The sequence below is a fragment of the Lupinus angustifolius genome, chromosome LG11 (genome assembly GCF_001865875.1).
Source record: "Lupinus angustifolius cultivar Tanjil chromosome LG11, LupAngTanjil_v1.0, whole genome shotgun sequence".
Classification (NCBI taxonomy): Eukaryota; Viridiplantae; Streptophyta; class Magnoliopsida; order Fabales; family Fabaceae; genus Lupinus; species Lupinus angustifolius.
The window spans coordinates 34,701,799-34,729,659 of NC_032019.1; the positions used below are offsets into that span (position 1 = coordinate 34,701,799).

Sequence of the window (27,861 nt, forward strand, 5' to 3'; positions counted from 1 at the left end):
AACAAGATCTTACATTCGAGTCATACATATCAATCAAGATTCAAGACTTTAATGTTAAAATTGAAAATAACTCATATTAAATAAACATTAACACATCTTAGTTTTTTATTTTTCTAACCTTATATCTTTATTAAATGCCCAATATCCTTCTTTTGCTAGCAAGTGTACATGAGTTTCTTGGACACATATTTCTTGTCTCTCTAACTTAAATTCATTGATAATGTTGTCTACATTTGTTGACTTTCATTATTCCTATAACTTTGAAATGTCTTGCTGTTTTCTCCTTTTTGATAGAAGTTGTACCTAATATTGGTTAACTTTATCTATGTACTAGGTATGGTGGTTGCAAATTTAGTTTCTTTTTCATAATAATAGAAAAACTTGTACGCACTCGTGTAAGAGTTTTATATATTATTACTGTATCATTTACCATACATATTTAATTATTATTGACTCTTTAAAAAGTAATATAAATGAGTGATATATCTTTATATTTACAGTGCATAAATATTATATATTTCTATAAAGTAATTCTTGTACATGTGAAGCAATTTTGTGTGATTTTAATTAGATGACTGTCAGTTCATTATCTACCATTTATTTGTATTACTTTTAGTTTAAAGTCAACGATAATTAAATATGAATAATAAATAATATCGGTGACAATATAATAGTCTCTTACACTATCGGCTTATACGTGTTTTTCTCTTCCATGAAAACTCTTAACTAGAATTTATTGCATATTCATAATCACATTTACATCCCCAAGAATTTATAAATATGAATAATAGATACTTTATTGCAAATTCAATTGATAGGTTAGAGTGAGAGAGGAATTGAAACAAGAGAGAGAATAAGAAGAGTTACCAAACAAGATGGTGGTATTAGTAGAACATAGAAATGAGTAGTTGAAATGGGAGAGATAGATGACATATATTTAATGGGGTGATAGTTGGTGGGGTAATTTAATTTGATGGGTGGTAAGGTTATATATATTTTTCTTTATTAACCCCATATATATATATATATATATTCTTTTTCATAAAAAAATGAAGATCACTTGTCCCACTTTTGTATTCCATTGTCTCAATTCAATGGAAAATTAACATATATTTGAGAAGGAAAAGAAAAAAAACATAAAATAATATTTTTATATTATTTGGTGAGATATAATTGACTTGAGATATGAAGACATGAAATTTTGGAGATAGAAGATCCTGATTAGTGATATAAGAACACGCTAAATCCTCATAAAGATCAAAATGTCAATGATTTCATTTCTATAAGTGGCACTTATTGAGAGAGATAATCATACACCAAAAAATGATTAATTCCTTATTTATATGGTGAATGGTTATATTTGATAGTGCAAAAAAAAGTTTGTATCACTTGCTTAGTTACATTTTTCTTCTAATTAATGGACCCTTCCTTATCATTATTAATACAAAATACTGTAATATAAGGGGCTAAAAACTAAAAGGAGCATTAGGGGAGTCTAAATCATACATTTTTGTGGAATAATCTAGAAAGTTATATCACATTTTCAACACAAGAAATAAACACATATCAAAATATTTTTATCATGATATAGTGCTATTAGCATATATGAAAATTATACAATGAAATTTGATTAGAGGCTCATCTTCATGAGAAGAAAACAAGGCTAAGAGTCATGAACTTGAGTTGAACTACATGGGGTGAATATTGACCTCTAAAGGAATGCCATTTTTGAGAAATAAGATTTATATTATCTACCTCATTATTTCGGAAATGATTTAATAGCTACATATGAATTCTAGTAATGATTCAATTAGGGAAGAAAAATTCTCTTTGTCACCCCATTTGTCTTGGGACCAAGAAGAAGCTTTAAAAATGTTTTTTTATCTCTTAGAGATTTTATAAAGTGGACATTCTATAAACCCGATGACAAATCTTACTATCAAACTGTTAGAAATTCAATAAATCTAATATTAATTTCCTTAAAAATGTCAATTGGATAAACATGTTTATAGAAATTTGTCTTGTCAATTTGTCGAAGACCAATACATCAATTTTCTCTCATCAACTATTTGAGTTAATCCATTAGTTTGACCGAAAACTTGAAATGATAAGTGTAATAAAAAAAGATTTTTATAAATGGTTCTTGGTGAAATTTAGTCTGAGTTCAATTAGTAAATGTATTATCAATACAAATAGGTAAATGAGTGCACTAAATAGTCGAGGAAGGAGAGATTTTTAAGGAGGAATATGGATATAAAATAACAAGAATTGAGTATTCATAACTTGACGATGAAGTTGGTAAACCCTTTCCTATACGCATATAAACTTAGCATAATTTCATGTAATATCTATACTATATATATATAAAGGTAAAATATGATGTAATTTTTACTATAGTGTAATTTTTACTTTCTATTTTGCCATTGACATTATTTAATTTTTACAAAAAAACCATATAATCCTAATTAATCATTACTAACATATTAATTAATCACATCTCTCACCTTAAACTATACATTATCATAAATACACAAAAATTATAATATAAAATACACTAAACAAACATATTCTAATTATAAAAAATAAAATATATAATAACACGTAATATTGTTCCACAAACACGAAAGTGCCTTGCACACTAGTTTATATAATGTCAATATATTATTTATTTATAATTAAGAGATAATAATAATTAAATATGAATATTATTAGATATATTTTTTTCTTAAAATATTACACTATTTAAAAAAATGTGATTTTAATTTTTAAATCCTTCCACACTTTTTTTATTTTTTAATTATAAATAACAAATTGAATTTCACATTCATTTGCTTTTCCCTTTCACACACTTCGCAAACTCTGTTCAAATCCAATTTCTCGTTTTTCTCTTTCGTTCTCCGACGACCACCACCGCCATGGGAACCGCCAGCACCGGCGACGTTGAAGCCGGATTCGCCAAACTCCAAGGCGAAGATTTCGAGTATTACATGCAAACCTACTCCATCGTCCTCGGCCGCAACTCCAAAAAATCCACCGTCGACGTCGATCTCTCAAGCCTCGGCGGCGGAATGAACATCTCGCGCCACCACGCGCGCATCTTCTACGACTTCACGCGCCGCCGTTTCGCCCTGGAGGTCCTCGGCAAAAACGGCTGCCTCGTCGAGGGCGTCCTCCACCTCCCCGGAAACCCTCCGGTGAAGCTCGATTCACAGGATCTTCTCCAAATTGGGGACAAAGAATTCTACTTCCTGTTGCCGGTGAGGAGCATTTTGGGCGGTCCGGCCGGGCCGCGGCATTACCCGAATCATGTGGCTCCGCCGGCCCTAGTATCCGGAGGGCCGGTGGCGCCACATTATAATTACCATTTGGCTGCTAGCGCGGCCGCTGCGGCAGGGGCCGGAGCAATGGTGAAGAAGGGAAGGAGGGAGTACTATGAGGATGAGTATGATGATGATGATGATGATGTTGGTGGAAGTAGTGGGAAGAAGGGTAGAAGAGAAGGGTATGAAGGTTATGGGTATGGTGGGGTTAGTTCTGGAGGCAAGGCTTTGTTACCTGGAGGATTGGGTTAGTGTTTCTAAATTTGTCTCTATTTGTGTGTTGATTTTTTTGTAAGTTATAACTGTGTTGTAGTTGTAGCCAATTAGCCCTAGTTGTTGTGTTGCTCACTAACATTGCCTACTGCATACCGGGTTCAAAGTGATGAAAATTTTGTTATAATAATGTATAATGTAACATTACCCTGTTTGTTCTTAGTAACTATGACCATAATGGTTTTAAATTGTGATTACGCTTGCGATTGCAGCTGTTTTGGTGTGAAATTGTGTTTGAAAAGTTGTTTTTGAATCTGATGTGGCCTGTTGCGGTCCGATGTAGCCTCGATGTAGTCCAATGTGTCTGCATCACTGTGATTCGGGACCACATTGCAAGAGGTTGGGGCAGCCACCATAACTGCAATATTGTGGCCGTATTTGGCCGTGCTTTGTGGTTTGGTGACTTTTCTTTGTTGTTTTTGGGTTGTTTAGGATTCAGTCAATGTTTTTATGAGATGCCTGTGTTTGCTCGAAAGGATATGGCTTGTAGTTTAGTTATGTTATTATATGCATGAGATTTATGTTGAACCCTGTCTATATATACAGAAGTATTTTAAATTAATGTTTGAATGGTGGCTATGTTGTGACTGTATCGTGTTTGTGTTGAACTGTGGCATTATGACAAACTGGCAATGTATCCATCATTGAATTTTATAATGGGTGCATATTTGTAATTTTTAGTAATCTTTTTAATGATGGATATGTTGCCATTCATATGGAGGATTTGGAGCGATGAACATGATTTATGATAAAACATTATGATAGCCAACCCCACCTAGTGGGATTAGACTTGTTTGTTTTTGTACTTGTAGTTTTGGTTCTCTCTAGGCATTCTTGCAATGGAAATGGTTTTATGAAACTTTTGAGGCATTGATGTCATTCTGCCTTCTAAGATCTATGTTTTTTGCTTCACTTTCAATGTCAGAGATGTCTACTAAGCTTCTCCAATAGATGATAGCCTCAGAGTTCACTTAACGATGCTGCTGTTCGCATCCACTAAAAGCTAAAAACCTTGGCAGTGTAACAAAAATCCATATACATTTCCTCAATGTATATGCTCCATGTTATTTTACTGCATCATTTAAAATCTTTTCTTTCTGTTAAATATGTACATCTATGTTTTTGGTGATCTACTGTTTGGTTCCCTTCTGGGATGTAATGGAATGTGGTTGGATATGTACATGGTTTCTGTTTACTATCTTGAGTTCCCCTCTAAATGAGTCTTACTATTCAATTTCCTGAAGGAAGATACAATTTTGTTGTTTTTGTTTTTTGGGAGAAGGCTCGTTTGCCTGTTTTATAGTGAACTAATATTCTTGAAATTTAGCTAGGCTGTTAAGATCTTATTTGGAAATTTCAGTTTCCTTGAGAATAGTGAGAAGTTTGTTAATTGTTATGGTTTGGAACTGTTCCTCATTGGAGGATATGTGGACAACACTTAGAGCACTCAGACTGGTGCCGTTCCCCTCCACAAGGTGGCTGCGGTGACCTTGCAGTGATCATTCATCCACATTCCTGCTCTAGTTAACAGTAACTGCAACTCCAACCTTAGCTGAAACTGTGGATGTGGGTTTCTTGAACGCCTGTGATAATAGGGATGCTGAGAATGAAATTTGGCGATTCCACCGTTCTTGACCAAGACTGGAATTCAGTGTCAATAGTCCCAGAATTGTGGTTTGTGTCTCTGCTTTCTGCTTATTCCCTGATACTGGACTCCATTGAGTGAATGCTTCGCTCCCCTTATTCAACTGAATCAACTCCAACTAAATAACTTATCCAACCATTTCTAATTACCCTTCTATCCGAACACTTAAACTATGAATTACTTAGAAAATAGATTAGTTTAAGTTTCACAGAAAAGATAACTGCATAAAGGACATGTAGGGATACTGCAGTTACACTATGACTGGTCAATGAGTGTAGGTAAAAATAGGGTGGGAAAGTTATTGTTCCCTCTTGAAGCTCAGAACTCATAATTGATCTGCTTCTGTCATGACTCATTTTTAAATATGGGTTTATCCAAATAATTTCTCCCCATTCAATGCTTTGAGGAAATTAAATTAAAATAAACCAAACAGATAAGAGTTTTTGGTTTTGAAATCATTAAAACATGGAAGTCCTGTTATTTGCAAAAAAGAAGAATATTATGAAGATAATTTTGGAAAGTTCATCCAAGTCGGGATAATAAATCCTGCTAAGAAATATTTAAACAAAAAATAGAAGCATGCCCGTTCCCTTTGCATATTGGTGACAGGATGTCCATGCACAGTACAACTTGTGTATTTTTTTATTTATTGATGTTACTGCAATTATGTATGCTTTTGCATTGATTCCAACTTCTATTCTACATGAATAGTCTCAAAGTTTGTAGTGTGGTATTTTTATTTGGACGAGTTGGTTACTGCAGATAAGAAGCCAGAAGGAAGATCTCGAATAGATCGAGATGCTGATAATCTTCAGCTTCATCAGTTGGAAGAAAAGGGTGTAGTGTCATCTGTAGCTACTGTTCTCTCTGATCTTTGCGGTCCTGGAGAGTGGATGCCTATGGAGAAACTTCATGCAGAGGTTTGTTCTGACCATTATTTAGGTTGCTACTTTGTAGATTATGCACCGACTGGAGTTTTCTTTTTCACGCACCAGTCTAATTTTCACTGTGAAAACCCCTTATTACCTTACTTTATCGTTACAAAATTCCGCAAAGGTCAACGTTTTCTTTCATAAGTCAATATTTGTCTTGTTCTGATATTTTCTAATCTATTATATCCCAAGAATGGCACACAAGCTAAAGCAAGTTTAATTTCAATTAAATGAATGCATAATGCAATGCAATATAAATAATTTTGTAATTAACACAGTTTAACCACCTTCCCAGTTTCAACAAATACCATTGAGCATAAACAAGTTAAAAAGAAAAGGGAGGCTCAGGGCATGAGGCTCCCACTTAGTGAGGTATGCGGACGGTAGATGTAGTCTTACCTCCACAAGCGGAGAGGTTGCTTCTAGGATTTGAACTTGTGACTTCATGGTCACTAAGCAACAATGTTACCATTGCGCCAAGTTCACCCTCTTGTTATATCAAAATAAATTAGACAATTGTTATCATAATTGGGATTGTTGTTGTGATGGCGGTGAGGAAGATAGAGAATGAATGACAATGGTCGGACCATTGCAGAGAAGGGTGGTGATCGGAGATGACAATGCTGGAGTTGGTTTAGTTAGGAAGGAAAGAGAACAAAATGTCAATGTTATCATTTAGGATTTTTTATCTTTTAATATTAGTGGTTCAATTTTTTTAATAATAAATCAATGATTTCGGAAGCCTAGAGCATGGCATGCTCTGACTCAATCCAGACATGCTAGAATTTTCCATCATTCATTTCATTTTTTATAAACTTGCCACAGTACTGGAAATTTTTTATTCATTTAGTAGCATCCACTCGGATTCTGTTATGCATATAGGAATGGTAATGCCTTGTTCTTTATATTAGCAATTCTATATCTATTTTTATCCATTTTGTACCCAATTGTGCTTGGATCAACTAAAGCTCTTGAAATTTCAAGCCCATGGGCATACAGAAATGATGTAGAAATGATGTTATGTTGACAAAACAACTTACCTTAGTCTATGTATTTTAGGAGTACCAGGGTGTAATTATCCATTTTATCATTATCAGGCATATATTAATTAAGAGTAAATACTCATTTCAGTCCCTCATGTTTTTCGACCTTATCAGTTTGGTCCCTTAAAAATTGAAAAACCCAAAATGTGGGTTAAAATAATCATTTTTTGTATGTTTTATAACACCCGATAGAGACTACTTTAACCCCAAAATGGACTAATTTGAAATGCATTTGAAAATTTTGGGGACTATTTTTTGGTTTTGAATTTTTAAGGGACCAAACTAGTAAGGTCGAAAACATTAGGGACTGAAATGAATATTTACTCATAAATTAGTTGTTGATATTTCTTCTGATTTAAGCATTATGTCATCATCCGATCTATGTAGTCGATCTCACTTTGTAGTTAGTAGGATAAAGGCTTGATTGTTGATATTTCTTTGGATTTCAATTGTCATATTACAATAAGCTGTGTTATCTGAAAGTGCTAATAATGTAATTTTGAAGCTTCAGTAACTATTGTCAACTTGTAATATGATCCTGTGTCATGTATCCTTTTTTCTTTTATTGTCTAGCTGGTGGAGCAATATAGCAGTATCTGGCACCACAGTAGAGTGAGGAGGTATCTCACATCAGAAGAGTGGCCTGGTCCTGAATCCAAAGGGAAGCCTTGGTATGGTTTACTCATGCTATTAAGAAAGTACCCTGAGCACTTTGTCATCAACACAAGGTCTAAGGGCAGGGTCACCTTAGAATTTGTTTCTCTGGTCTCTCTGCTCTCATGAAATATCTCATCACTGGTTACTTCTTTGACAGTGTTAACTTCAAGTGCAGTTTTATGAATTATAACAGAATTGTTATCTCTGTACAAAATTATACTTATGTTGTATTTTTGTTATAGGGTCCTCAATGCTACTTTTTTGCTTTACAAACTTTCCATACTAAACATCAGAAAATGCACCCTTTTCTGGGCTGTTGTATGTTAGAGTTTATCTCTTAGCACAATCTATGGTAATGAAACTGTCTTGTTGAGACTAAAATTTTTGCCTTGGTCTTCATAAACAAGTTTGCTAGTATAAACTTCTGATTAACTGCACATTGATTTGTAGATTAATAGAACTAGGGGATTGAGAAATTTGTACTATTGCCACAGGCAAAAATAAAAGATCAAAAGTCCATTTCATGCATGTGTGTGATAAAATATTGCTTAAATATTAATTTCAGTCCCTTATGTTTTTCGATCTTACCAATTTGGTCCTTTAAGAATTGAAAAAAATATGGATCAAATTAGTCTCTCTATTAGGTGATGTAAAACATTGTAAAAATGTCTAATTTGACATATTTAAAATTTTGGGATCAGTTTATGTTTGTCAATTTTTGAAAAACTAAACTAGTAAAGTCGAAAAATATGAGAAATTGAAATGTATATTTAGTCTAGAATATTTATGGAAGCAGGGGTGGTGCCTTTATCAAAACAAGGAGTTATCAAACCCAATCCAATTTGTGCAATATGAAAAATTGGTGCAAGGTCAGTTTCAAAGTATATAATGTGCATTGCACACAGTTTAATCTACATGAATTAACTAATATCTTCTGAAGTGTATCAGTGTGATTCATGAAGGTATACTAGTGGAATAGGATATTACTTTCTTATAATTAAATCGTATTGATCTGAGTATCGGCACAATGATAAGATTGTTTGTTTTATGATCTGAAAATCATGAGTTCCAATACTGGAAATGGTTTCATTGTTTGTTGGAAGATAAGATTGTACAAGGAAAAAAATATGTAACACCCTACAATTTATTTTTCTCTGTATAAGTGGGACATATATACAATTTACCTTTGTTTGCAACCGACTTTTATTCTTATTGAATTAAAAGAAAAACTAGATTAACATGCAAACTTATGAAAATATCAATTTATTGTAGAATTATCAAAATTAGTAAGAAACACAATTGAAAAAAAATTACACCATATCCAATATGGTCAACTCTCGAATAGTGAAATATTAATTTTTATAATAAAAACGGGTTAATTTTTTGAATTGCCTTTGATGGTGCAACCTAATAATCCCTAAGCTTAAAAAAATAGTACAATTATCCTTAATAAATGATAATAATTTCGAAGAAAAAAAATCAAAGTAAAAAATCCATTGTAAAAGCTAATAATTTATCTTGGTTAAATATATTTTAGAGTAAAAATCTATTTTGGTCTGGTGAAATTTTTTTGAGTATTAATTTGTCCCTGAAAATTTGAAAAACTCCAAATAGTCTCAAAAATATCAAATGTGAATCTAATTAGTTATTTTTTAGCATTTTATGACATATGTTATGGACTATTTTAATTCATATTCACGATTTTTAACTATTAATTTAAAATTTTACTTTTTCGGGAATAAAAAATGCTATATGTGAAATTTTTTAAATACCAAATCATGTATTCACTCCATATTTTATTTACGAATTTAAAAATCAAAACTGTTTTTTAACATACTATTTTGGCAAAAGGAAAATCATATATAGAACTAAAGTTTTATTTTTTTATTTAAGGCATATTTATAAGTTATTCTTAAATGATATTTTTTTATTTAAGACATACTAACTTACTCTTTAATATTTTCATAGGCAAAGTTTTTTAACGTGGGAGTTGTCTATCGGTTTGAACACACATGCTCATATGTATCTTCTACAACCCTACCTACTTACTTATCTATTATATATAAGGATGATAAAAATATCTGACATATCGACATCCAAAAAAATATAAGTTTACGAGTATATATGAGTATCATAATACTCACTTGATAGATATAGATATAATTATAAATTAATTTTTTAATTAAATACTTTATATATGTTATAATTTTCTACTACTTCAAGATTATAGGATCCCAGATTTGTTATCATTATTCATATTTTTAAAACTTGTTTTATATTAGGATCCCAAATTCTATGATAAATTTCCTCTGGAGTATTTATCCAATCAAAATGCTTTAAAAAATTTATGACTTTTTTAAAGTTATTCTTCAATATTTTCTATCTTCATTAGATTATTTATCAACTTCTTCAAATAATTCCTTTTAATTTTTTAGTATAGTTGGACCCCACCTGATAGGAAAAGGCTTGACTATTATTGTATAATTAGCAATTCATTTATTTTAAAAATGTTATAATTAAATGATACTTGTGGTAGAAAATGTAGAAATTTATTCTCCACATAAATGCTACTCTAATAAAACTACAAAATGAAGAAATTTATGTGGTTCATGAAAGAATGCAAAAATCTTATACCTAAAACTTGAATCAAAAGTCTTCTACAAAATAATGTGTATATTGTAGTTTTAATTGTTGTCTCCCAATTAAAATGATGAAAAAATATAGTTTATTTATTACTAGCAAACATAAATTTTGGCTAAACATCACTTTTTTTAAAATAACTAGTGCAACAGCACCCCACCAATATATTAAGAGGTGAAGGAAGGGATTTCACTCCCAGAACTAATACATTTGGAAGAGATACTAAAATTAGCTAATTTATCGGCACAAAAGTTTCATTCCGTATAAATGTAGTGACTTGGATTTGTATAAAAGGCATTATGATAAAAGTCATTATGTCTTTATAGAAGTTCCATTTATTGACCAATTTTAAAGGTGGCTTGGATATTCCTTTGAAAATGTAGACTATTAAGAAAGAGTCACATTCTAATCAACATAACCTATTCCTTTAAACATTACTTGCAAACAGCTAAAAGTACAAATTCTGAAAAAATAAAAATAAAAAATAAATTTTATAATTATACATTTTAAAAAATTCATATTATTTCTAAAAGACCAAATAAAGCACATAAGTAAATATTGAAATAATAAATCATATAAAATAACATTAAAATATTTAAGATATGTGCATAGCACGGCTTAAAAACTGGTATCGTATGGTCAATACTCTTATATACAAAATACTAAACTATGAGATTGCAATTTGTTTATATTTGCTTACATTATCTGAAAAACTAATTTGTTTTGTTTAAGATAAAAAAAAAATTAGATAGTAAATTATAGAAAATGGTATGAGATTATTTATTTGTGTTATTATTATTTTGGTTGTTTTTACACTATTTTTTTTAATATTTACAATGATATATTTTTACAATAAATTTTTAATATCGTATAACAAAGGCTAAAAAATATATTGAAATAAAATATAATATAAAAATGAATACCAATATTAAAAAACAACATGACATACAAATAAATAGAAGTTGCTAAACTTGAATTATACAAAATAAATAATAGAAAAATGTTGAATTTTGTACAAAAGTTTTAATAAGTTTATTAGTGACGATGTGAAGAGTTATGGAGTTTGATAGAAGAGTAAAAAGGGAAAGGGAGATAAAGTTATAATAGAGTAAAATGAGAAGTGAAAAAATTGGTAAAAAAACTAACAAAAAATAATCAACCTATGATTTTGGAGCTTCTACTTTTGGTTTTTTTTTCTTTCAAAAAAGTTGAGTTTTTAATTTCAATTGGTTGCCAAACATACATAGTTTACATGTTAAGCTTTTTTTTCAAAAAATAATCAAAATCTTACAAATTTAGGACTTACCAAGCATGCACTAAATCTTACAATAAAAAGTGAAGTATTAAATTTATTTTAAAGGTATAATATAAAAAGAGCTAACTTGCAAAATTACTATAAATATTCTTAACAAAAATTAATGGTATTACTAATTTAACAAAAAATTATAATCATTAAAAAAAATTTCAAATGTAAAAAAGGTTTTATTTGGTTAAATTCATTTTAATTTTTTAAAAACAAATTGAACATATCATTTTCATAAATAAAAAGTTGTTAACTTTTTTATTTTTACTCAAGGAATGTTTATAATTGGTTTTAAAAAGATAATAATTTGTCTTAAAAATTCTTTCACAAATAGTTGAATTACAAGCAAGCATTAATTCCCATTTCCCCTAAAAAAACACTTTTTAAAGGTAAATAGTTTAATTTTGTCAAAACTATTTTAAATTTTAAAACAAATTGCCTATCTAAATATACATTTTTTACAAAAATGATATCATAAATATAAGCAAAATAATTATATTTGTATTTTCATTTAATCCATGCTTGTATTTTTGTTTTTAAATATAGTAATTTATTTTAAAAATATATTATTTTACTTTCATTCACCACCTTTCCCTTTCATAGACTTTACAATAATCTCTAACCAAATCTCTCACTCTCACTCTCACAAATTCCAATTACCTATCTCTCTATCTTGTTTTTCAATGATCACTACACAAATCACAAGAAATGATAGTTTTCATAATGATGTAGAAGTCAATTTCGCCAAACTTCAAGGCAAGGATTTCGAATATTACATGCAAACCTATTCCATTGTCTTAGGTCGAAACTCCAAAAAATGCATTGTAGATGTTGATCTCTCAAGCCATGGTGGTGGAAAAAATATCTCACACTACCATGCATGCATCTTCTTTGACTTCACTCGCCATCACTATGCCCTAGAGGTTCTTGGCAAAAATGGTTGTCTCGTTAAGGGTATCCCTTATCTTAGAGGAAACCCTCCAATAAAACTTGACTCACAAGATCTAATCCAAATAGGGGACATAAAACTCTACTTTATATTACCCATTAGGAGAATCTCTGGGTCACAACACTGTCCACACCACATGGTGATGCCAATCCCAGTGAATGGATCAGCTTTTGCATTGAACTATAATTACCATTTGGCTGCTGCTGCTGCAGCAGCAACTGAAGTTGGCATAGTGATGAAGAAAGGAAAGAGAAATTATTGTGAGGATGATAATGATGATGTTGATGTTGATGGAAGTAGTGTGAAGAAGAGTAAGGTGAGTGAGTATGAACATAACTCATATGGTGGAGTAAGATCTAGAGGAAAGGATTTGATGGTTAGAGGAATGGGTTAGTGTTTCTAACTCTCTCTTTACTTTGATGTTAATTTTATGTAATTATGTTGTAGCCATAGTTGTTAGCTAGGTTTCCCATTAACCTTAGCTTGCACAATATATATATATATATATACTATATTCAACTTCAAAGAATGTTAATTGGTATTTTAAATTACATTTTGCAACCATGATTGTGGATGTAGTATTCCGGTTTTAGATGTCTCTACAATAACATCATGATTACAATTGTGGCTAGACTATATACATGTATTATGAAAGATGAAATCGGCTCGTTCTGCCATAAGTACCTCCACATTCTTTTCAATGGAGTTCGATTCAATAATGGATTTGAGTTAATGGTTGTAAAACATCTGGTTGAATAAAAAAATGAAAAATGATTTAATTTCAATTTAGGGTCTTCTTAGTTTTAAATAAGACGGTCAGACTCGAATGAGGAGAATTCTATGAAAGAAATCCAGATAATATGGTAAACACAACTTACAACTTTCATCGTACTGTGCTCTCCAAAAATCAACTCTTCTCAAATCTCAAAAGGTGCTGAGTTGAAATCTCATTCTAACTAAGGATTCTTGTGGTTTCAAAGGATCCAACTACAGGAGAACTAGGAATAGAGAGCTCCCCCCTCCCCCTTTTTCCTATCCGACACTTTGGTATTAAGAATGTTGGTTTTAAGAATGAGTGATTCTCCTTCTCTGATCCTTCATACCCAACCTGAGACCTCAAAGTGGCTCTATTTCATTATATTTCACCCATATATTAATTTTATTCATTTAATATCCCTCTCTTTCGTGTCATTGAGATAGGAGATGTTAGTTTTAGTTCATGATTACGATAAGCTCAACGAACCACAATCACAACGATCCTAATAGTGTAAGAAATGCCAAACTAACTAATACCTATGGCTATAGTATCTTGTAACTAACGTGATTTTTTGGCATGGTGGGTTTTCTTTGTTGTTAAAGACTCAAATTGAATTTTGTTTTTGTTAATGATATTGGTGTATTCTCCTGAAATGATATTGTTTGTAATTGCTACTTGTGTTATAGTATATTCAGAGATTTGTTGTCAACCTTATACATGTCAACATGTTCATCAATAGTTTTATATTATGTGTTTTTAATTTATATTTGAACCGTGAATATGTTGTTACATATCAGGTTTACATTGAAGTGTATACATTGCATTGCGACAATGTATCCACCATTGAATTTTACACATTATTTTATGAGAATTTTCATGTATTAATCACATTTTTTTCTTTTACTATTTATCAAACTCCACCACCACAATCATTATTACCTCCAGCACATATCAAAGCTTTATTATTATTAGGTGAGTAGGCTAAAAAATTTTTAGGCAAAAGATTTTATTAAGAGAGAAAATAATTACAAGAGAGAAAGAAGCGGGCAAAAGAAAAAAAACTAAAAGTCATTACAACATAGGATTAAGACAAAAAATGGGGTTTACTATCCAGTCTGAAAAAGAGATCTGATTTTTTCCCCTCTTCCCATTAATCCAAAGCCAAGAAGTAACCCTAGCAACCTCAAAAAATTTCTCGAGAGAGGGTTGCGCTGAATTAAATATAAAGTCATTCATAGACCTCCAGATAGCCCAGATAGTAGCGAGCCAAATGATATTCCAATAATTCAAATAACGTCTGTGTGGTATCATGCTCATGTTATTAGTGAAATGATGAATGAGATGAAGAGGAAGTGCTATGTGAATATTCAACCAATTATATAGAAGCTGCCAAACTGAATAAGTGAAGTTACAGAAGAGAAAAGATGTTGAGAAGTTTCAGCTTGGTCGTTGCAAAAAGGACATAAGATTCCCGCTCCATATGCAATAGAGACTCCCCTCTTGAGAAGAGCATCAACAATGGGGATCTGATCCTGGAAAAGTCTCCACGCGAAAGCTTTTACTTTTAAGGGAGCTTTTGACTTCCAAAACATACAAAGATGGTTAATATCACTAGTCCAAGGTTGATGATGATGTTGAAAGAGAAGATCATAAGCAAATTTGATGGAGTAAAGGTTGGATTTGTCGTGGCGTCATTCCCAAGAATCAAGAACGTTTTCTCAGACAACAACATTTTGAATTACCTGCAAAAAAGTTTCAGTTAGATCAGTTTCCCAAATAAAAAGAATATGTCTCCAATAAATTTTCCAAACCCAGTTTCCTTCGAACCAACTTCCTAAGTAACTAATGTGAGCGTTCGGATTAACACTGAGAGAATAAAGTCTTCTAAACCTGGATAATAGATTAATAGGGCCCACACAGTTGTCATGCTAGAATCTGGTCAAAGACTCATCTCCTATACGGCGAGTAATACATTCCCAAAACCAAAGATTGTTATCAAACCCAGCAGGGTAAAGATTTCCAATATTCCTAGCCCAAAGAGATATGATAGTAGAATAAGACCTAGGCTCAATCCCATTAACATTAGCAAAATTCTGACCATACTTAGAACACAAAACTTTACACCATAAACTATCTTTCTTAGTGAGCATACGCCAGTTCCATTTCCCAAGAAGGGTGAGATTGAAGAGATGAATATCTTTGACGCCTAACCCACCCTTTGACTTAGGCGTACACACCTTGTCCCATTTAACCTAAGGGATCTTTCTATGACTCTCAGTCCCGCCCCAAAGAAAATCCCTATGATTTTTTTGGATCGAACGAATAACACCAATAGGAGCTTTATAGAAGGACAAATAGTAAACAGTGAGAGTTGAGAGGACATCATTAACCAAGATGAGGCGACCCCCAAAGTAGATCTGATTCAAATTCCATGAAGAAAGTCTGGTTCGAATCCTATCGATAAGAGCTTTCCAAGTTGCACCATGATGATGATTCACACCCACAAGAATTCCTAAATAAGTGAAAGAGTTAGGGGAGAGCTTGCAATGAAGGGAATTAGCCAGACTTTGAATATGGTCCTCAGTCACGTTTATGCCAAGTAATTTGCTTTTGTTGAAGTTAATTTTAAGACCAGAAGAAAGCTCAAATAACCGCAAAATATTTTTCATAGCCCAAATATTTTGATTAGTGCAATCACCAACTAGAATTGTATCATCAGCAAATTGGATCATAGGGTCATCAATATGAACAAGGCCCACCTTATAGGGAGTGAAGAGACCTTGAGAGCTAGCTTCACGCATGAGACCAGACAAACCTTCGGCCACAATAAGGAAGAGAAAAGGGGAAATGGGGTCTCCTTGGCGCAGACCACGTTGGAGATGGATCTCCTCCGTAGGGCTACCATTGACCAGAGTAGACATTCTTGCAATAATCAAACACTCCATGATCCAATCCCTCCACTTATGACAGAACCCTAAACGAGACATCATATGATCAATGAAACTCCACGAAACAGAGTCAAAAGCTTTTTCAAAATCGATTTTAAAGATGGCACACTGCTAACTAGATTTTAGCATCATGGATGATTTCATTGAGAATCACGACCCCATCCAAAATATGTCTTCCTTTCATAAAGGCATATTGGGTATCACTAATAACCTTACCAAGCATCATGTATAAGCAACCGATGAGAGAAATTGGTCTGTAATCCTCAATCAGTTGAGGACTATATTTTTTAGGGATTAAACATATGAATGAGGAATTGACACCCTTAGTAATTTTACCATTAGCATGAAAATCGTGAACCATTTTGATGTTGTCATCCTTCGTGATATGCCAGAAAGCTTTGATAAATTTAAAATTAAACCCATCAGCTCCAGGACTCTTACCGCCCTCACAGTCCCAAATGGCGTTTTTAATCTCCTCCTCGTCAAAATTAGCAATAAGCAAAACATTATCCGAAGGATCTAATTGGTTAAAAGAGATGCCAGACAAGGTCGGACGATTCCTGTTGTGCTCATTAAAAAGGTTCTCAAAGGGATTACGGATCCCCTGTTTGACACCGTGAACATCTTCAATCCATTGCCTGTGAATATTTAGCCCGTGAATAGAGTTTTGCCTCTTCCTATGGTTCATGAGCCCGTGAAAAAATTTCGAGTTAGTGTCGTCTTCCTTCAGCCATTTAGATCTAGATTTTTGGAAATTAAGGTTTTGTTAGAGAGACCGAGCGCGCCAAAGATCCGCCCACAACTCCGATCTAATCTTGAGATCCTCTTCAGAAAGGTCCATAGTTTCACTCTTGAGGTCAAGGTCATGAATCCCCGTAACAGCCGAATCAATATTATTGTTGATGTCCCCGAAGTGCTTTTTGTTTCACTTCTTCAAACCAAGCATCAATAACCCTAAAAGGTTTTGGCCCCCAGTCTTGATAATTATCATAAAGGACAACCGAGCAGTGATCAGAGACCTGGCTAGTCGACTAAATGACATTATAAAATTATATTATACATCATATCTATAGGTAAACTATTAATATTTAAATCCCTTTTGATAGTTTCAGTTACAAACTTTCTTAATCTCACTCTATTTTTAGCAATTAGGTTACTCTTCATTCTATATACCCTCCTTACTTACGTTTCTATATGTCTAATCGACACAAAACATGTAATCTAAAGGTCCTATTTTACAATATTTTCTACTATAGGTATTACTTAAACTTTCTCTATCATTAATGTATTCATCCCTAATACTTTATTTATTTTGTGTATTTGCGTTGAGCTTGCCCTCTTGTTTGTATTTTACTCTCTAACGTTAGTCTCATACAACATCATAAGTCTTATAGTTAAGAATTAAAATTTTACATTAAGCCTAAGTTGTACCTTTCAAAATTTGTTTATATTTTTTTTAGGATTTGGATACTTTTTCTTGGATTTGGAAAAAGTGTATATGGTTTTGCAATTATATTATTTTGTCATAATTTGTAGTATGGTATTTTATGTGGATGAGTTTGTTGCTGCAGATAAGAAATCAAAAGGAAAATCCCAAATAGATGGAGATGCTAATAACCTTCAGCTTCTGCCGTTGGAAGAACAAAATGTAGTGTTATCCGTTGCTACTATTCTCTCTAATCTTTCTGGTCATGGACAGTGGATGCGTATAGAGAAACTCCATGCCGAGGTTTGTTTTCGCCCGTATTTTAAATTATGGTTGCAGTTAAATTGTGTGAATCATAATTGTAGGATGGTGACATAATTCTGGTCGCAATATCGATATGAATACTCCCAAAACTGAAATTGAGGTTACGGATTACAATTTAAAACATTTATTGCTACCTTGTAGATCATCCACTTCATTTTTTCTATAAACTTGTCAGTGGGGATTCTTTTATCCATTTAGTAGCTTTCAACAGGATTCTATTATGCATATATGATAATGATATTGTTTTGTTTTGGCATGTAGTAATGCTACTACTTGGATAAAATTCTTAATATTTTCAAACCCTTTGGCTGCATGGCATAACCATTTACATTGTCTATGTATTTAAGGAATCCCAATGTCTAGTTATATGTTTTATCATTATCATGTTACTTCATATTTCTTCTGATTTCAATTTTCAATGTTACAATAACTTGTCTTTCCATATAATGCATGTAACTTTGAAGCTTTCCAAGCTATTATGATATACTAATATAAATGTATGAATATTATTATTTTAGAAAACGAGGAATTTCGTGTATTGAGTTGTTTTTTTTTTTAAAATGGAAAGGTCACATCTCTTTTCAATCCAAACAACTGAAAACTATACATATAATATAACTTTCCTAGCTAATCCCATATAGCAATACAATTCCTTTCATGATTTTTTTAGAAAAAGAGGAATCTCGTGTAGCGAGTTGCCCTTTTTACGAAATGGGAAAACGAACTCATTTTTCACTCCAAATAAGTAAAAACTATGCATGCATTGTATCATTTTAGTTTCCCTTTTTTCTTGAGTTTATTATGCATTTAAAGCAAACATATTACATATACACTTAAACTATCTTAATGCTTCACTTTTATATAATTTTATAGTTGGTGAAGCAATATAGCAATATTCAGCACCAGAAGAGAGTGAAGAAGTATCTCACATCAGAAGATTGGCCTGGTCATGAATCCAAAGGAAAACCTTGGTATGGTTTACTCATGCTATTAAGAAAGTACCATGAACATTTTGACATCAATACAAAACCTAAGGGCTATAATTGGATCCATCATTCAATGTACAAATCCTTGATTCCTTTACTCATGCCAGGAGTGCTACTACCTAATGAAAAAGAAGTTGCAATCTCTGTCTGCTTAAAGTGATCAAATTACATGCATGCATGCACAACTATTTGCAAGAGATATGTGTTACTGTTTTGGTGTTTTAAGACTTAAGCTTATTAAGATTTGAGCATGCAAGTATAAAAAGTTAAAAACCAATTTTAGGGTTTGGTGTGTTTTAAGACTATGGTGATGAAATTTGAGATCAATATAGTAAGACTATGAACTTAGTATTTCTTATTCAAGAGCAATAGGGAATCCATTTCAATGGTTGTGGCATTGTGGGTGAATCTTTTCCTAGTTTGGTGAACACTTCTATGTGGGGTTCCTTATTGTAAACTTTGTCTTATTTCAATTAAGCATTATCTATGATGTGTGTGTTTTCTAATGTGTTGTAGTATATATTTCAATTTATATGAAAAGAGTATGTTTACATTGAGAAATGGTGATATTAATGAACATGGATTTTATAAGGGTTTTTAATATGTTTTTCATCTTCTTTTTTTACTGCAAAGGTTATTCCTTCACCTTATGGGTAAGGAAATAATCTTTTTTAGATTGATGGTTGTTTCTCTGAACAAGTGTTGCTCCAAAAAATGTGTTTGCATTGAGAAATAATTCAAACATAATTATTTTGGGTAAGTTAAAATGTGATATTATACATACATTACAAAATCTATGTTCTACCACAGCATTGATTCTTATCATTACATCTCTTAATAATTCAAGAATATTTACTTTTCTTTTATATCACAAGTTCATTAAAATACAAGGTTTTAACACTTTAGTTACATGTTTGCTTTATTGTTGTAGTATTGTGAAGTTAATCAATGATGGGAACAAATGAACCAGAAACATAGGCAAATCCATTTTAAAATATTTTCTTAAATATTATAATCAGAATGCAACCCAACAAGAATTATGTTGTTGAAACACATAGTAAAATATAGAGGAATTATTGTCCGTTTCGGTCCATCATGTTTTTCGAACTTAACGAATTAATCCCTAATAATTTTAAATTATCAATTTAGTAAACAATTTCAACGTGGACTCATCTTAATCTTTTTATCCATATGCATCAGTTAATGTTAACTATTGACTTAGCGAGACGTCTTCCGTCCACGTGGACATGTCTGACACGTGTGGAAGAGTCTTCCATTTTTTCATGGAATATTACACAATCTCAGTATATTAACATGAAACACATTATCTAAAATATGAAGCTCTTCAAAAATCAAAACACTTTACTACTTTAGAAATATGTTCATGCATCTTTATTTATACTGCATGGAAGAATAAAATTGGTTTTCACTAGTGTGATAGATTGATGATAAAAATTTCAACAGCCTATAATAGTAAACATGTCTAACGTGGGACACTTTATTTGATTCAGCTGTTGCAATTTGCATATCTTAAGGATAAACAATGTTACCAAGGTCTAAACATAATGCTGCCTTTTTCTACAATAAAAATGATGTAGCATGCAGTAGAATTGGACTGTTAAAACTAGAAGTTTTCGATGTCACTCTTGATTCCCGAGTCATAATTTTCGAGAGACTTATGTTTCTTGCTCAGCATCTTCACAAGGAGTGAAGTCTTGTTTAGTGTCCGAATCATCTTTGTTCAATGGGGGCAGTTCAAGATTGTTAAGAGATCCGGGACTAAGCCTTCTCTTGTGTTCTGCAAAATTTTGTATAGAACGGTTAAGATTTAAGGACAATGTAGTCTAGGACAATATATGAAATGTTTCGAAGAGAAAAATGATTACTTTTGCGAGTAATTGCATGTCGTGTCATTGCTAAGAACTCGTCCCATTTGAAGTTACGTAGTTCCCGCTTCTCTTCTTCGGGAAGCTCGAAATTTGGCTCTCTTCCACACATGAAAGCAGCCCTAGAGATAAATAAAGAGATACACACATACTAAGTAGGTTATAGTAAACATAATATAGTGGATAAGAACATATACAACAAACATTATGATACCAAATCTTCCCTCCTGTAATGTAAGAACACATTTTGTTAGACTTTATACTCATTTTCTTGGAGAGAGTCAAGTACCGACAAAATATTTTCTTCGAAGTTGTGACAAGTTGTTAGACCATATTCAAAGCAGCGACATGTTCTTACATAAAAGTTCCATGATATACATGCATGTGAAAATTTGTCAATGCATTAAAACTATTTATATATAGCTTTGCCAATGAAAATGGTTGCCAAACTATGTGAAAAGTAAACTCAAATGCACATATAACAACAACAAAGCCTTCACTAGATGCCATCATATACATAGGTCAATCGTAACCATCGAGAACAACACGCATATATATAATAAAAATAATTGGAGTAGCTTACTTATTTTCGTAAGAAATAAAAGCAAAGACATCTTGAGATTGTTTAACTCCTACTATTAGCGAATTCTTCTACAGAAGTAATGTTCCTATCTCAAAACTAACAACATCTCGGGCGGAATTATGCAAGATAAAGAATTAATGAAAAACACTCGGGCTAAATAAAGAGGGGCAACAAAAAAAGTAGGTGCATTATGAATTTCAGATTAGTTTTTTAAGCTGTGTTTTTGGCACAAATGAATTGTTTACAGATACCTCACTCATAGGTCATTTGTTTAGAATGTTGCTACCATCTTCTTCCTTTCTCTCTCAGTTAAAGTAAAATAAGATAACGGGGGAAATCCTAAAATGTAAGAAACAGATACCCAAAGATTTACATAGCATAAAGTTGTCGGGTCTCAATTGATGAGAACAAAACCGAGTGTATTGGAAGCTTATTAAACAAAGCTGACATGCCATTTACTAACTATGACTTAATTATTGAAAGGGGTCTATTGCCGATATTAATACGCTAAAAAGTTCTACCTGTCGTATAAGTGAGCAGCTTCTTCTTGTGACCCAACAGTCCCTAAGTGGATCTGTTTCTTGTCTACCTTTATTGCTGCTTGCCACTTCATATTTTTGAAATAGACACCTCTCATTAAGCATGGTTCTTGATTTTGCCAATTCTTTCTTCTATGTCGCTTTCTGCGTTTGACTGGAGGGCCTGCTATGGTAAAAAATAAGTAACAGACATACAAAAGTAAAAAAGCTAGAATGAAGTTCATTGCTACGCTATGATAAAAAACGAAAACGTAAACTCTAACATGTCTACTGAATTAAGATGTGTGTATGGTTAGAAAAATCTCCACCGCAAAATTTCCATGTTCGGTGTCTTTCTGGCTCTTAATCAATGATGAGCTACATGATAGCAAGGACCATTGGCTATTTGTGTAAACCACATACATGCAAATTGCACGATTGATTATGGATTTATGGGTAAAAGAGATTACGAACACACAGTCCAAGACTCCAAGGTCGCATTCCAGCATATCATTCACCAGTTGCATTAGTCACAAATGCCAAATATGCTTTAGAAGATATCCATTAGAAGATTCATTTATAATTATTGATTCTCATTGTAAATATTTTTGTGTAAATGATATTCCAAAACAATGCATTTTATTCGTTATTATACTTGTTGCAATTAATGTTTAAAATGCCATATGTGGAATAATTATGGGATGGATCAATGAACCAGTTGTTGACAACTAATTCGTAATGCTCAAACTATTAAATAAGATTATTCAGATATTTATTTGGAATGTGTGGAAAACATTTAAACATTACTAAGCAATAACATTAAACTAGTAAGGTCCACGATAAAATATATAATTAGATTTGCAAGAGGACCAACTCTACCAAAAAAGGAAAAAAGACAACACATTATAAATTAGGGGATTTAGGACCCCGAAGCTCAAACATCGGGGAAACCAACATCCAATGGGCTAAGCAAAGAATCACATAAGTGGGTTTGACACCATATTTAGACCCAAAACCTTAAGGCATTAGGTCTATCAGTCTACGGGTTTTTCCACTTAAAGCTCAGCAACTTATCCTTCCTCTCCAATGTGGGATTTCTTCACCACGTCACTTACTTGGAATACTGAACACTTCTCACATGCACCTAATACGTAATCTATGCAAATACATTTTTTTAATTACCAAAGAGACCCTCCTACATGTGATGTATAGCCCAAGTTTTTTAATGTAATTACAATGCACAATATTTGCACATGATGACTTCGATCTATAAACAAACTCAAATAACCGATCTGGTAAGCTGACCCGAAGAGGTCAGCTTAGTCATTTTAAAATAAATTAGGCATAAACATCAAAAGGGAAACGATAGCCTCTTAAAAAAACCAACCTGTGGTTTGTTGAATAAGCTGCTCTTTTGATGAACTAGAACCAGACAAATTTGATGATCCTGGTTCTTCTTGCGCGACGGTATTCTGGGAAACATAAACAGAAGAGTTTAGTATAACTTTTGCATGTCTATGATATGAATAATAGGTAGAACAACCATAGGCATAACTTTCTAATTATATCAACTTTATAAACGTCTATCATGATCACATCTGTTCAATAAATGCTAGCCGGTCAACCTGTAGATGACAAACAATCTAAATTTTCTGGATTCTAGTATTAATAGACGCCAATGGCATCGATAGATCAATGTAACCAACCTCACAAAACCTATACGATAAGGCTTAGTGGTGGTGTCTGTTATAGACCAAAGCAAAAACAGATCGCAAGACAAGAGTAAATTATCCAGGGAACCAGAAACGGGAATGCTAAAGGAACCAGAAGTCGGGGTGCTAGGATTCTAAATTAGAAAGAAAGGAAAAAGGGAGACTAAGAAGAATCTATATTTCCGTCTTTTAGTTAGTGTGTTTTCAGTCCATGAGGAACATAGATTCGGATAATTACAGAGATATCCAAGGATACAATAGACTTGCCTTAAGACTAGGGGCTAATTAGACTCAGATAACCTTAGTTTCAGTGGGCAGTTCACTATTGAAAAAGATTTTCTAATAAAATAAGGTAGTTGGGGAAGACGAGGAAACAAAGTATGTGAGATGATCACTTTTACATCTTACTCTCACAAACTGAAATTTTGCATTCCATTCCTATTAGAAGCCACTCCATGTTACTCAAAAAGGCTAAAACAGTTAACAAATATGAATCGGTTGAATTGTCAGGCTTAGGCATTGACGTGAACCATTTCTCCCAAAAGCTTAAGCTGTTGGATGAAGGCACACGAAAGGCTTCATGATAACAGGCAAAAAGTTGTCATTTTGAGACAATGAAGCAAAATAGAAAAACAAAAATTATTAGCGAAGGAAGCAAACTTGTAGATTTTGCAGCCACCTTTGTAGCTATATACATATATGAAAATTAATACATTCCATAAAAACTAACATATTTGAAGGCATGATGAAATTCTAGCTACCACTCACCTTCCGACATTAGTTTGTGAACTTTCAAATGATTAAAATGGAAGAGTTGGACCATCAAGTTTACCCAATCAACTAACCAAATTCTAGGAGCAAAGAAAACAGGGCAATTGTCCAACCTGTAAGCTATTGGACATACTCATTACGGGAGGATTGAGACAGTAAAACATCTACTGGTGAATGATTGTAATCAGAGTATATTATTTATGGAAAGCTGTTAGTCTTGAAGTTGAATTAGTAAACTCTCATTTGTCGAGTTCTCTAATGTTTAAATATTCTCAAATGAAGTAAGAAATATCAAAGCTGACACCAAAGTTGCTTCCTAACCCGATGTTCCAGTTGAATTTGCAGAAATGCAGGAAAGACAAAATAAAATGAAAGTCCATCATCATTTGAGAGATTAGAGACTAATTGTATAAATGATTTTGGTACCTAGCTCATTGAAGTAGAATGCTAAATAGATGGAGGGGAAATCTAAACAGATATAACGAAGAGTTGAAGACCAACAACCTCAGAACTATCTTAATAGAATATAAAAAGGGTGCTTCAAAAACATGCAGATAATTATTTACTAGTAGTAATCGCATTCCTACACTGTCCAGGATGCTTGCATGATCTGAAACCACAGACTGTTCACTCTTAGGCTTAGCATGCCGAGCTGCACTTTCGGAACCAGGTAGATTCTCACAATATAGAGGAAGAGGAGTAACAAAGGAACTGCTTCCTGCAAAAGTCAAAGAATATTGGTAATTAATCTCAGTTAAGTGTGAGGTACAACTCATAATAGTAGACTGCAAAGAATATTGTTTCCTTAAGAACTGTCCACAGTGTATAAAACATATTTACCGACATTTACCTGTACATAGCCCCAGAAGTCTGCGTCTTCTCAAGCTTACCATTGTTAGTTTTAGTCTTCTGACCAAATCATCAGAGTACAATGATTAACTTTGTATAACACCGACTTTCTTTCTTCAAAAGAGGCAAAGTAGCTATAACATAAATAGAAATGAGAACTATCAGTTAGACCTATAAGAAGGAGGGGAAATGGTTCCTATATCAGTTCAATAGTCATAATTTGAAATCAAGTTTATAATACCATAAGAAAATAATTTACTATAAATGTTATGGCAAAAGGCATCTTAGAAGGATCTATGAAAAAGATAAAAAATGGTTTTTTTCCTAGATATAGTACCAGTAATAATAAGTGTATAATCATCAGAAGTTAACAGTAAACAAGGAAAACATTAATTACACTTTTAGAACTAGATCCTGCATTGACTTATACTAATATGGTATTCAGTATAAATAAGGTGATTATGCTCTTCATGATACAATTTCAACCACTGTTGTCCAGAACCAACCTTTGTAATCAATCGTTCAAATCAGTAATCCAATTGGATCATAGAAGATAGTATCATCAACCCCTTAAGTTGAAACTCGGATTATAAACACTTCCTAAATGTGGAAAAAAAAATTTTTTTACCAAAAGAAAAAGTTGATATCAAAATGAAACATCCCACAAATAAGAACAATAAATGGAATCAAAATTTATAGAGAAAAAAAAAATCCACACACATAAGCCAAGTCTTTTTTCTCTTTGGGTTGAAGTCAACCCCATCAACCTACCACCTTTCCTGGAAGGAGATGATAACAAATAAAACAAACCCATTTGACCAAACAACAACACAAACCAAATACACACATTCAAAACAAAATTCCAACACACACCCTCACAAATCAAACAACATAAAAAAAAAGACCAAATTTTTAGTCAACTCAAAAATGCCCATAAAACATATAAGAGTGAAATAAACACCCTTTTGAAAACCATAACAAAAGAAACAAACCCCATTAAAAAAGATGAACAATAATAATAAAAAGAAGGCATTGTTGTTGCTAATAATGGTACCTGAAACTGAAAAGGGGTTGAGATAAGGTGGTAGCAGAGAAGAGAAGAGAAGAGATAGAGAATCTGAGAGAAAAGGGTATAGAAAGGAATTAAGTAAAATAAAAATTGGAACAAGAGAAGGTGGTGAGTGTGGTATTATGAGATATTGTTGTGTGTGTTGTGGCTCATGCATCTACCACCTTTTGTTTTTTTAATTTAATTTTCTTTTTTTTCTATTTTTAATTTTAATTTCTCAAACTTTTGTGATGTGTTGTTGTATTGAAGAGAATGGTTGTGATGGTGGGGATGGTATAATAAGGGTTATAGAGAGAGAGAAAGTGTTTGAAAAGTAGATATGGAAATAGAACTTAGTTGCTGAGTAATTTAATTTTAGGTTTAATGTCAATGCTGCCCTTTAAAGGCCCAGCAGATATCACTTAGGTTAGGTATATTAATGATTTCATGCTTTACCATATTGCCCTTTGTCAATAATTTGTACATGAAATTGAGTTTTATACATTATCGTTGTACCATACAGACTCCCTAATAAAAACTAATATGAATGAATGGTGGATGATATAATGATTATGTATAAATCTTTATTGTGACAATATATAATGAAGATGAATGAATGGATCTTGATTCTAGGGAAATCCGATGGTTTTTATTAGTGAGTAAATCTAAATCATTAGATATTCCTAAAATTGATAGTTAAGATGGAGAGTAAGTTTAAAAAACTTACTCTTAGAGTAAGTGGATTGTCACTAGTATATAATTATTACATTAAAATTATATTGGCTTTCCTTCACATATAGTAAAACTATATGAATTAGCAAGCATATTTTGTAATTACACAAATTATCTCCACCCTTGGATGAGTGATATTAACAAATCGGATGGGATAAAATAATGTTTCATCGTCTAAATGCCTTTTTTCTAAAAAAATTAAAAATGGGATAAGTCAATCTTTAAATGAGATAAAGTAGTTTTATGTTTGGTTCTAATCATTCTCTTAAATGTTATTTTTAGGAGTTTGAAAGAATAGTATAGAATGGAGCATCTTTAAAAGGATAGTCATTTTTAAGTATAAGTAGTTTCGATTTAAACCGTAAAATTAGTGGAATTGAACCAAATTGATCTATAAAATATAGTTCATTTCATGATTTGGTTCTTTTTTGAAGGAACCGTTTAATATCAAATTGTGATTATAGAGCCTTAGGACTCATTCGAATCCGACCACACATTTATAAAAAACATTTTCATTATTAAAAGGAGTAAAGGAAATGTCATGCTAGATAAAGTATAT

The 27,861-nt window shown here is 32.3% G+C and overlaps 3 protein-coding genes across 13 annotated transcripts; 2 read left to right on the top strand and 1 right to left on the bottom strand.

The window, feature by feature from the left end:
• LOC109360775 (FHA domain-containing protein FHA2-like) lies at positions 2,821-8,267 on the top strand. 2 transcript variants are annotated; one of them, XM_019605884.1, is made up of 4 exons: positions 2,821-3,567; positions 6,001-6,158; positions 7,787-8,011; positions 8,046-8,267. In XM_019605884.1, exons 1-3 carry the CDS (start codon positions 2,916-2,918, stop codon positions 7,994-7,996), a joined length of 1,020 nt encoding a protein of 339 aa, XP_019461429.1. In that variant the 5' UTR covers positions 2,821-2,915; the 3' UTR covers positions 7,997-8,011; positions 8,046-8,267. The 2 variants fall into 2 exon arrangements, with proteins under 2 accessions (XP_019461429.1, XP_019461428.1); XM_019605883.1 differs by having other exon boundaries at positions 7,787-8,267.
• LOC109360778 (FHA domain-containing protein FHA2-like) lies at positions 12,460-19,408 on the top strand. Its single transcript, XM_019605896.1, has 4 exons — positions 12,460-13,106; positions 17,324-17,329; positions 18,039-18,196; positions 19,091-19,408. Exons 1-4 carry the CDS (start codon positions 12,497-12,499, stop codon positions 19,361-19,363), a joined length of 1,047 nt encoding a protein of 348 aa, XP_019461441.1. The 5' UTR covers positions 12,460-12,496; the 3' UTR covers positions 19,364-19,408.
• On the bottom strand, positions 20,552-26,836 carry LOC109360776 (ethylene-responsive transcription factor-like protein At4g13040). Of its 10 annotated transcripts, none has more exons than XM_019605886.1 (7): positions 26,583-26,836; positions 25,524-25,656; positions 25,240-25,391; positions 23,578-23,662; positions 22,194-22,377; positions 21,090-21,211; positions 20,552-21,001 (listed from the first exon to the last, which is right to left on the bottom strand). In XM_019605886.1, the coding sequence occupies exons 2-7, from the start codon at positions 25,564-25,566 to the stop codon at positions 20,880-20,882; spliced, it is 708 nt and encodes a 235-aa protein (XP_019461431.1). In that variant the 5' UTR covers positions 25,567-25,656; positions 26,583-26,836; the 3' UTR covers positions 20,552-20,879. The 10 variants fall into 10 exon arrangements, with proteins under 10 accessions (XP_019461431.1, XP_019461430.1, XP_019461438.1 ...); XM_019605885.1 differs by having other exon boundaries at positions 26,577-26,836; XM_019605893.1 differs by having other exon boundaries at positions 25,279-25,391; positions 26,577-26,833.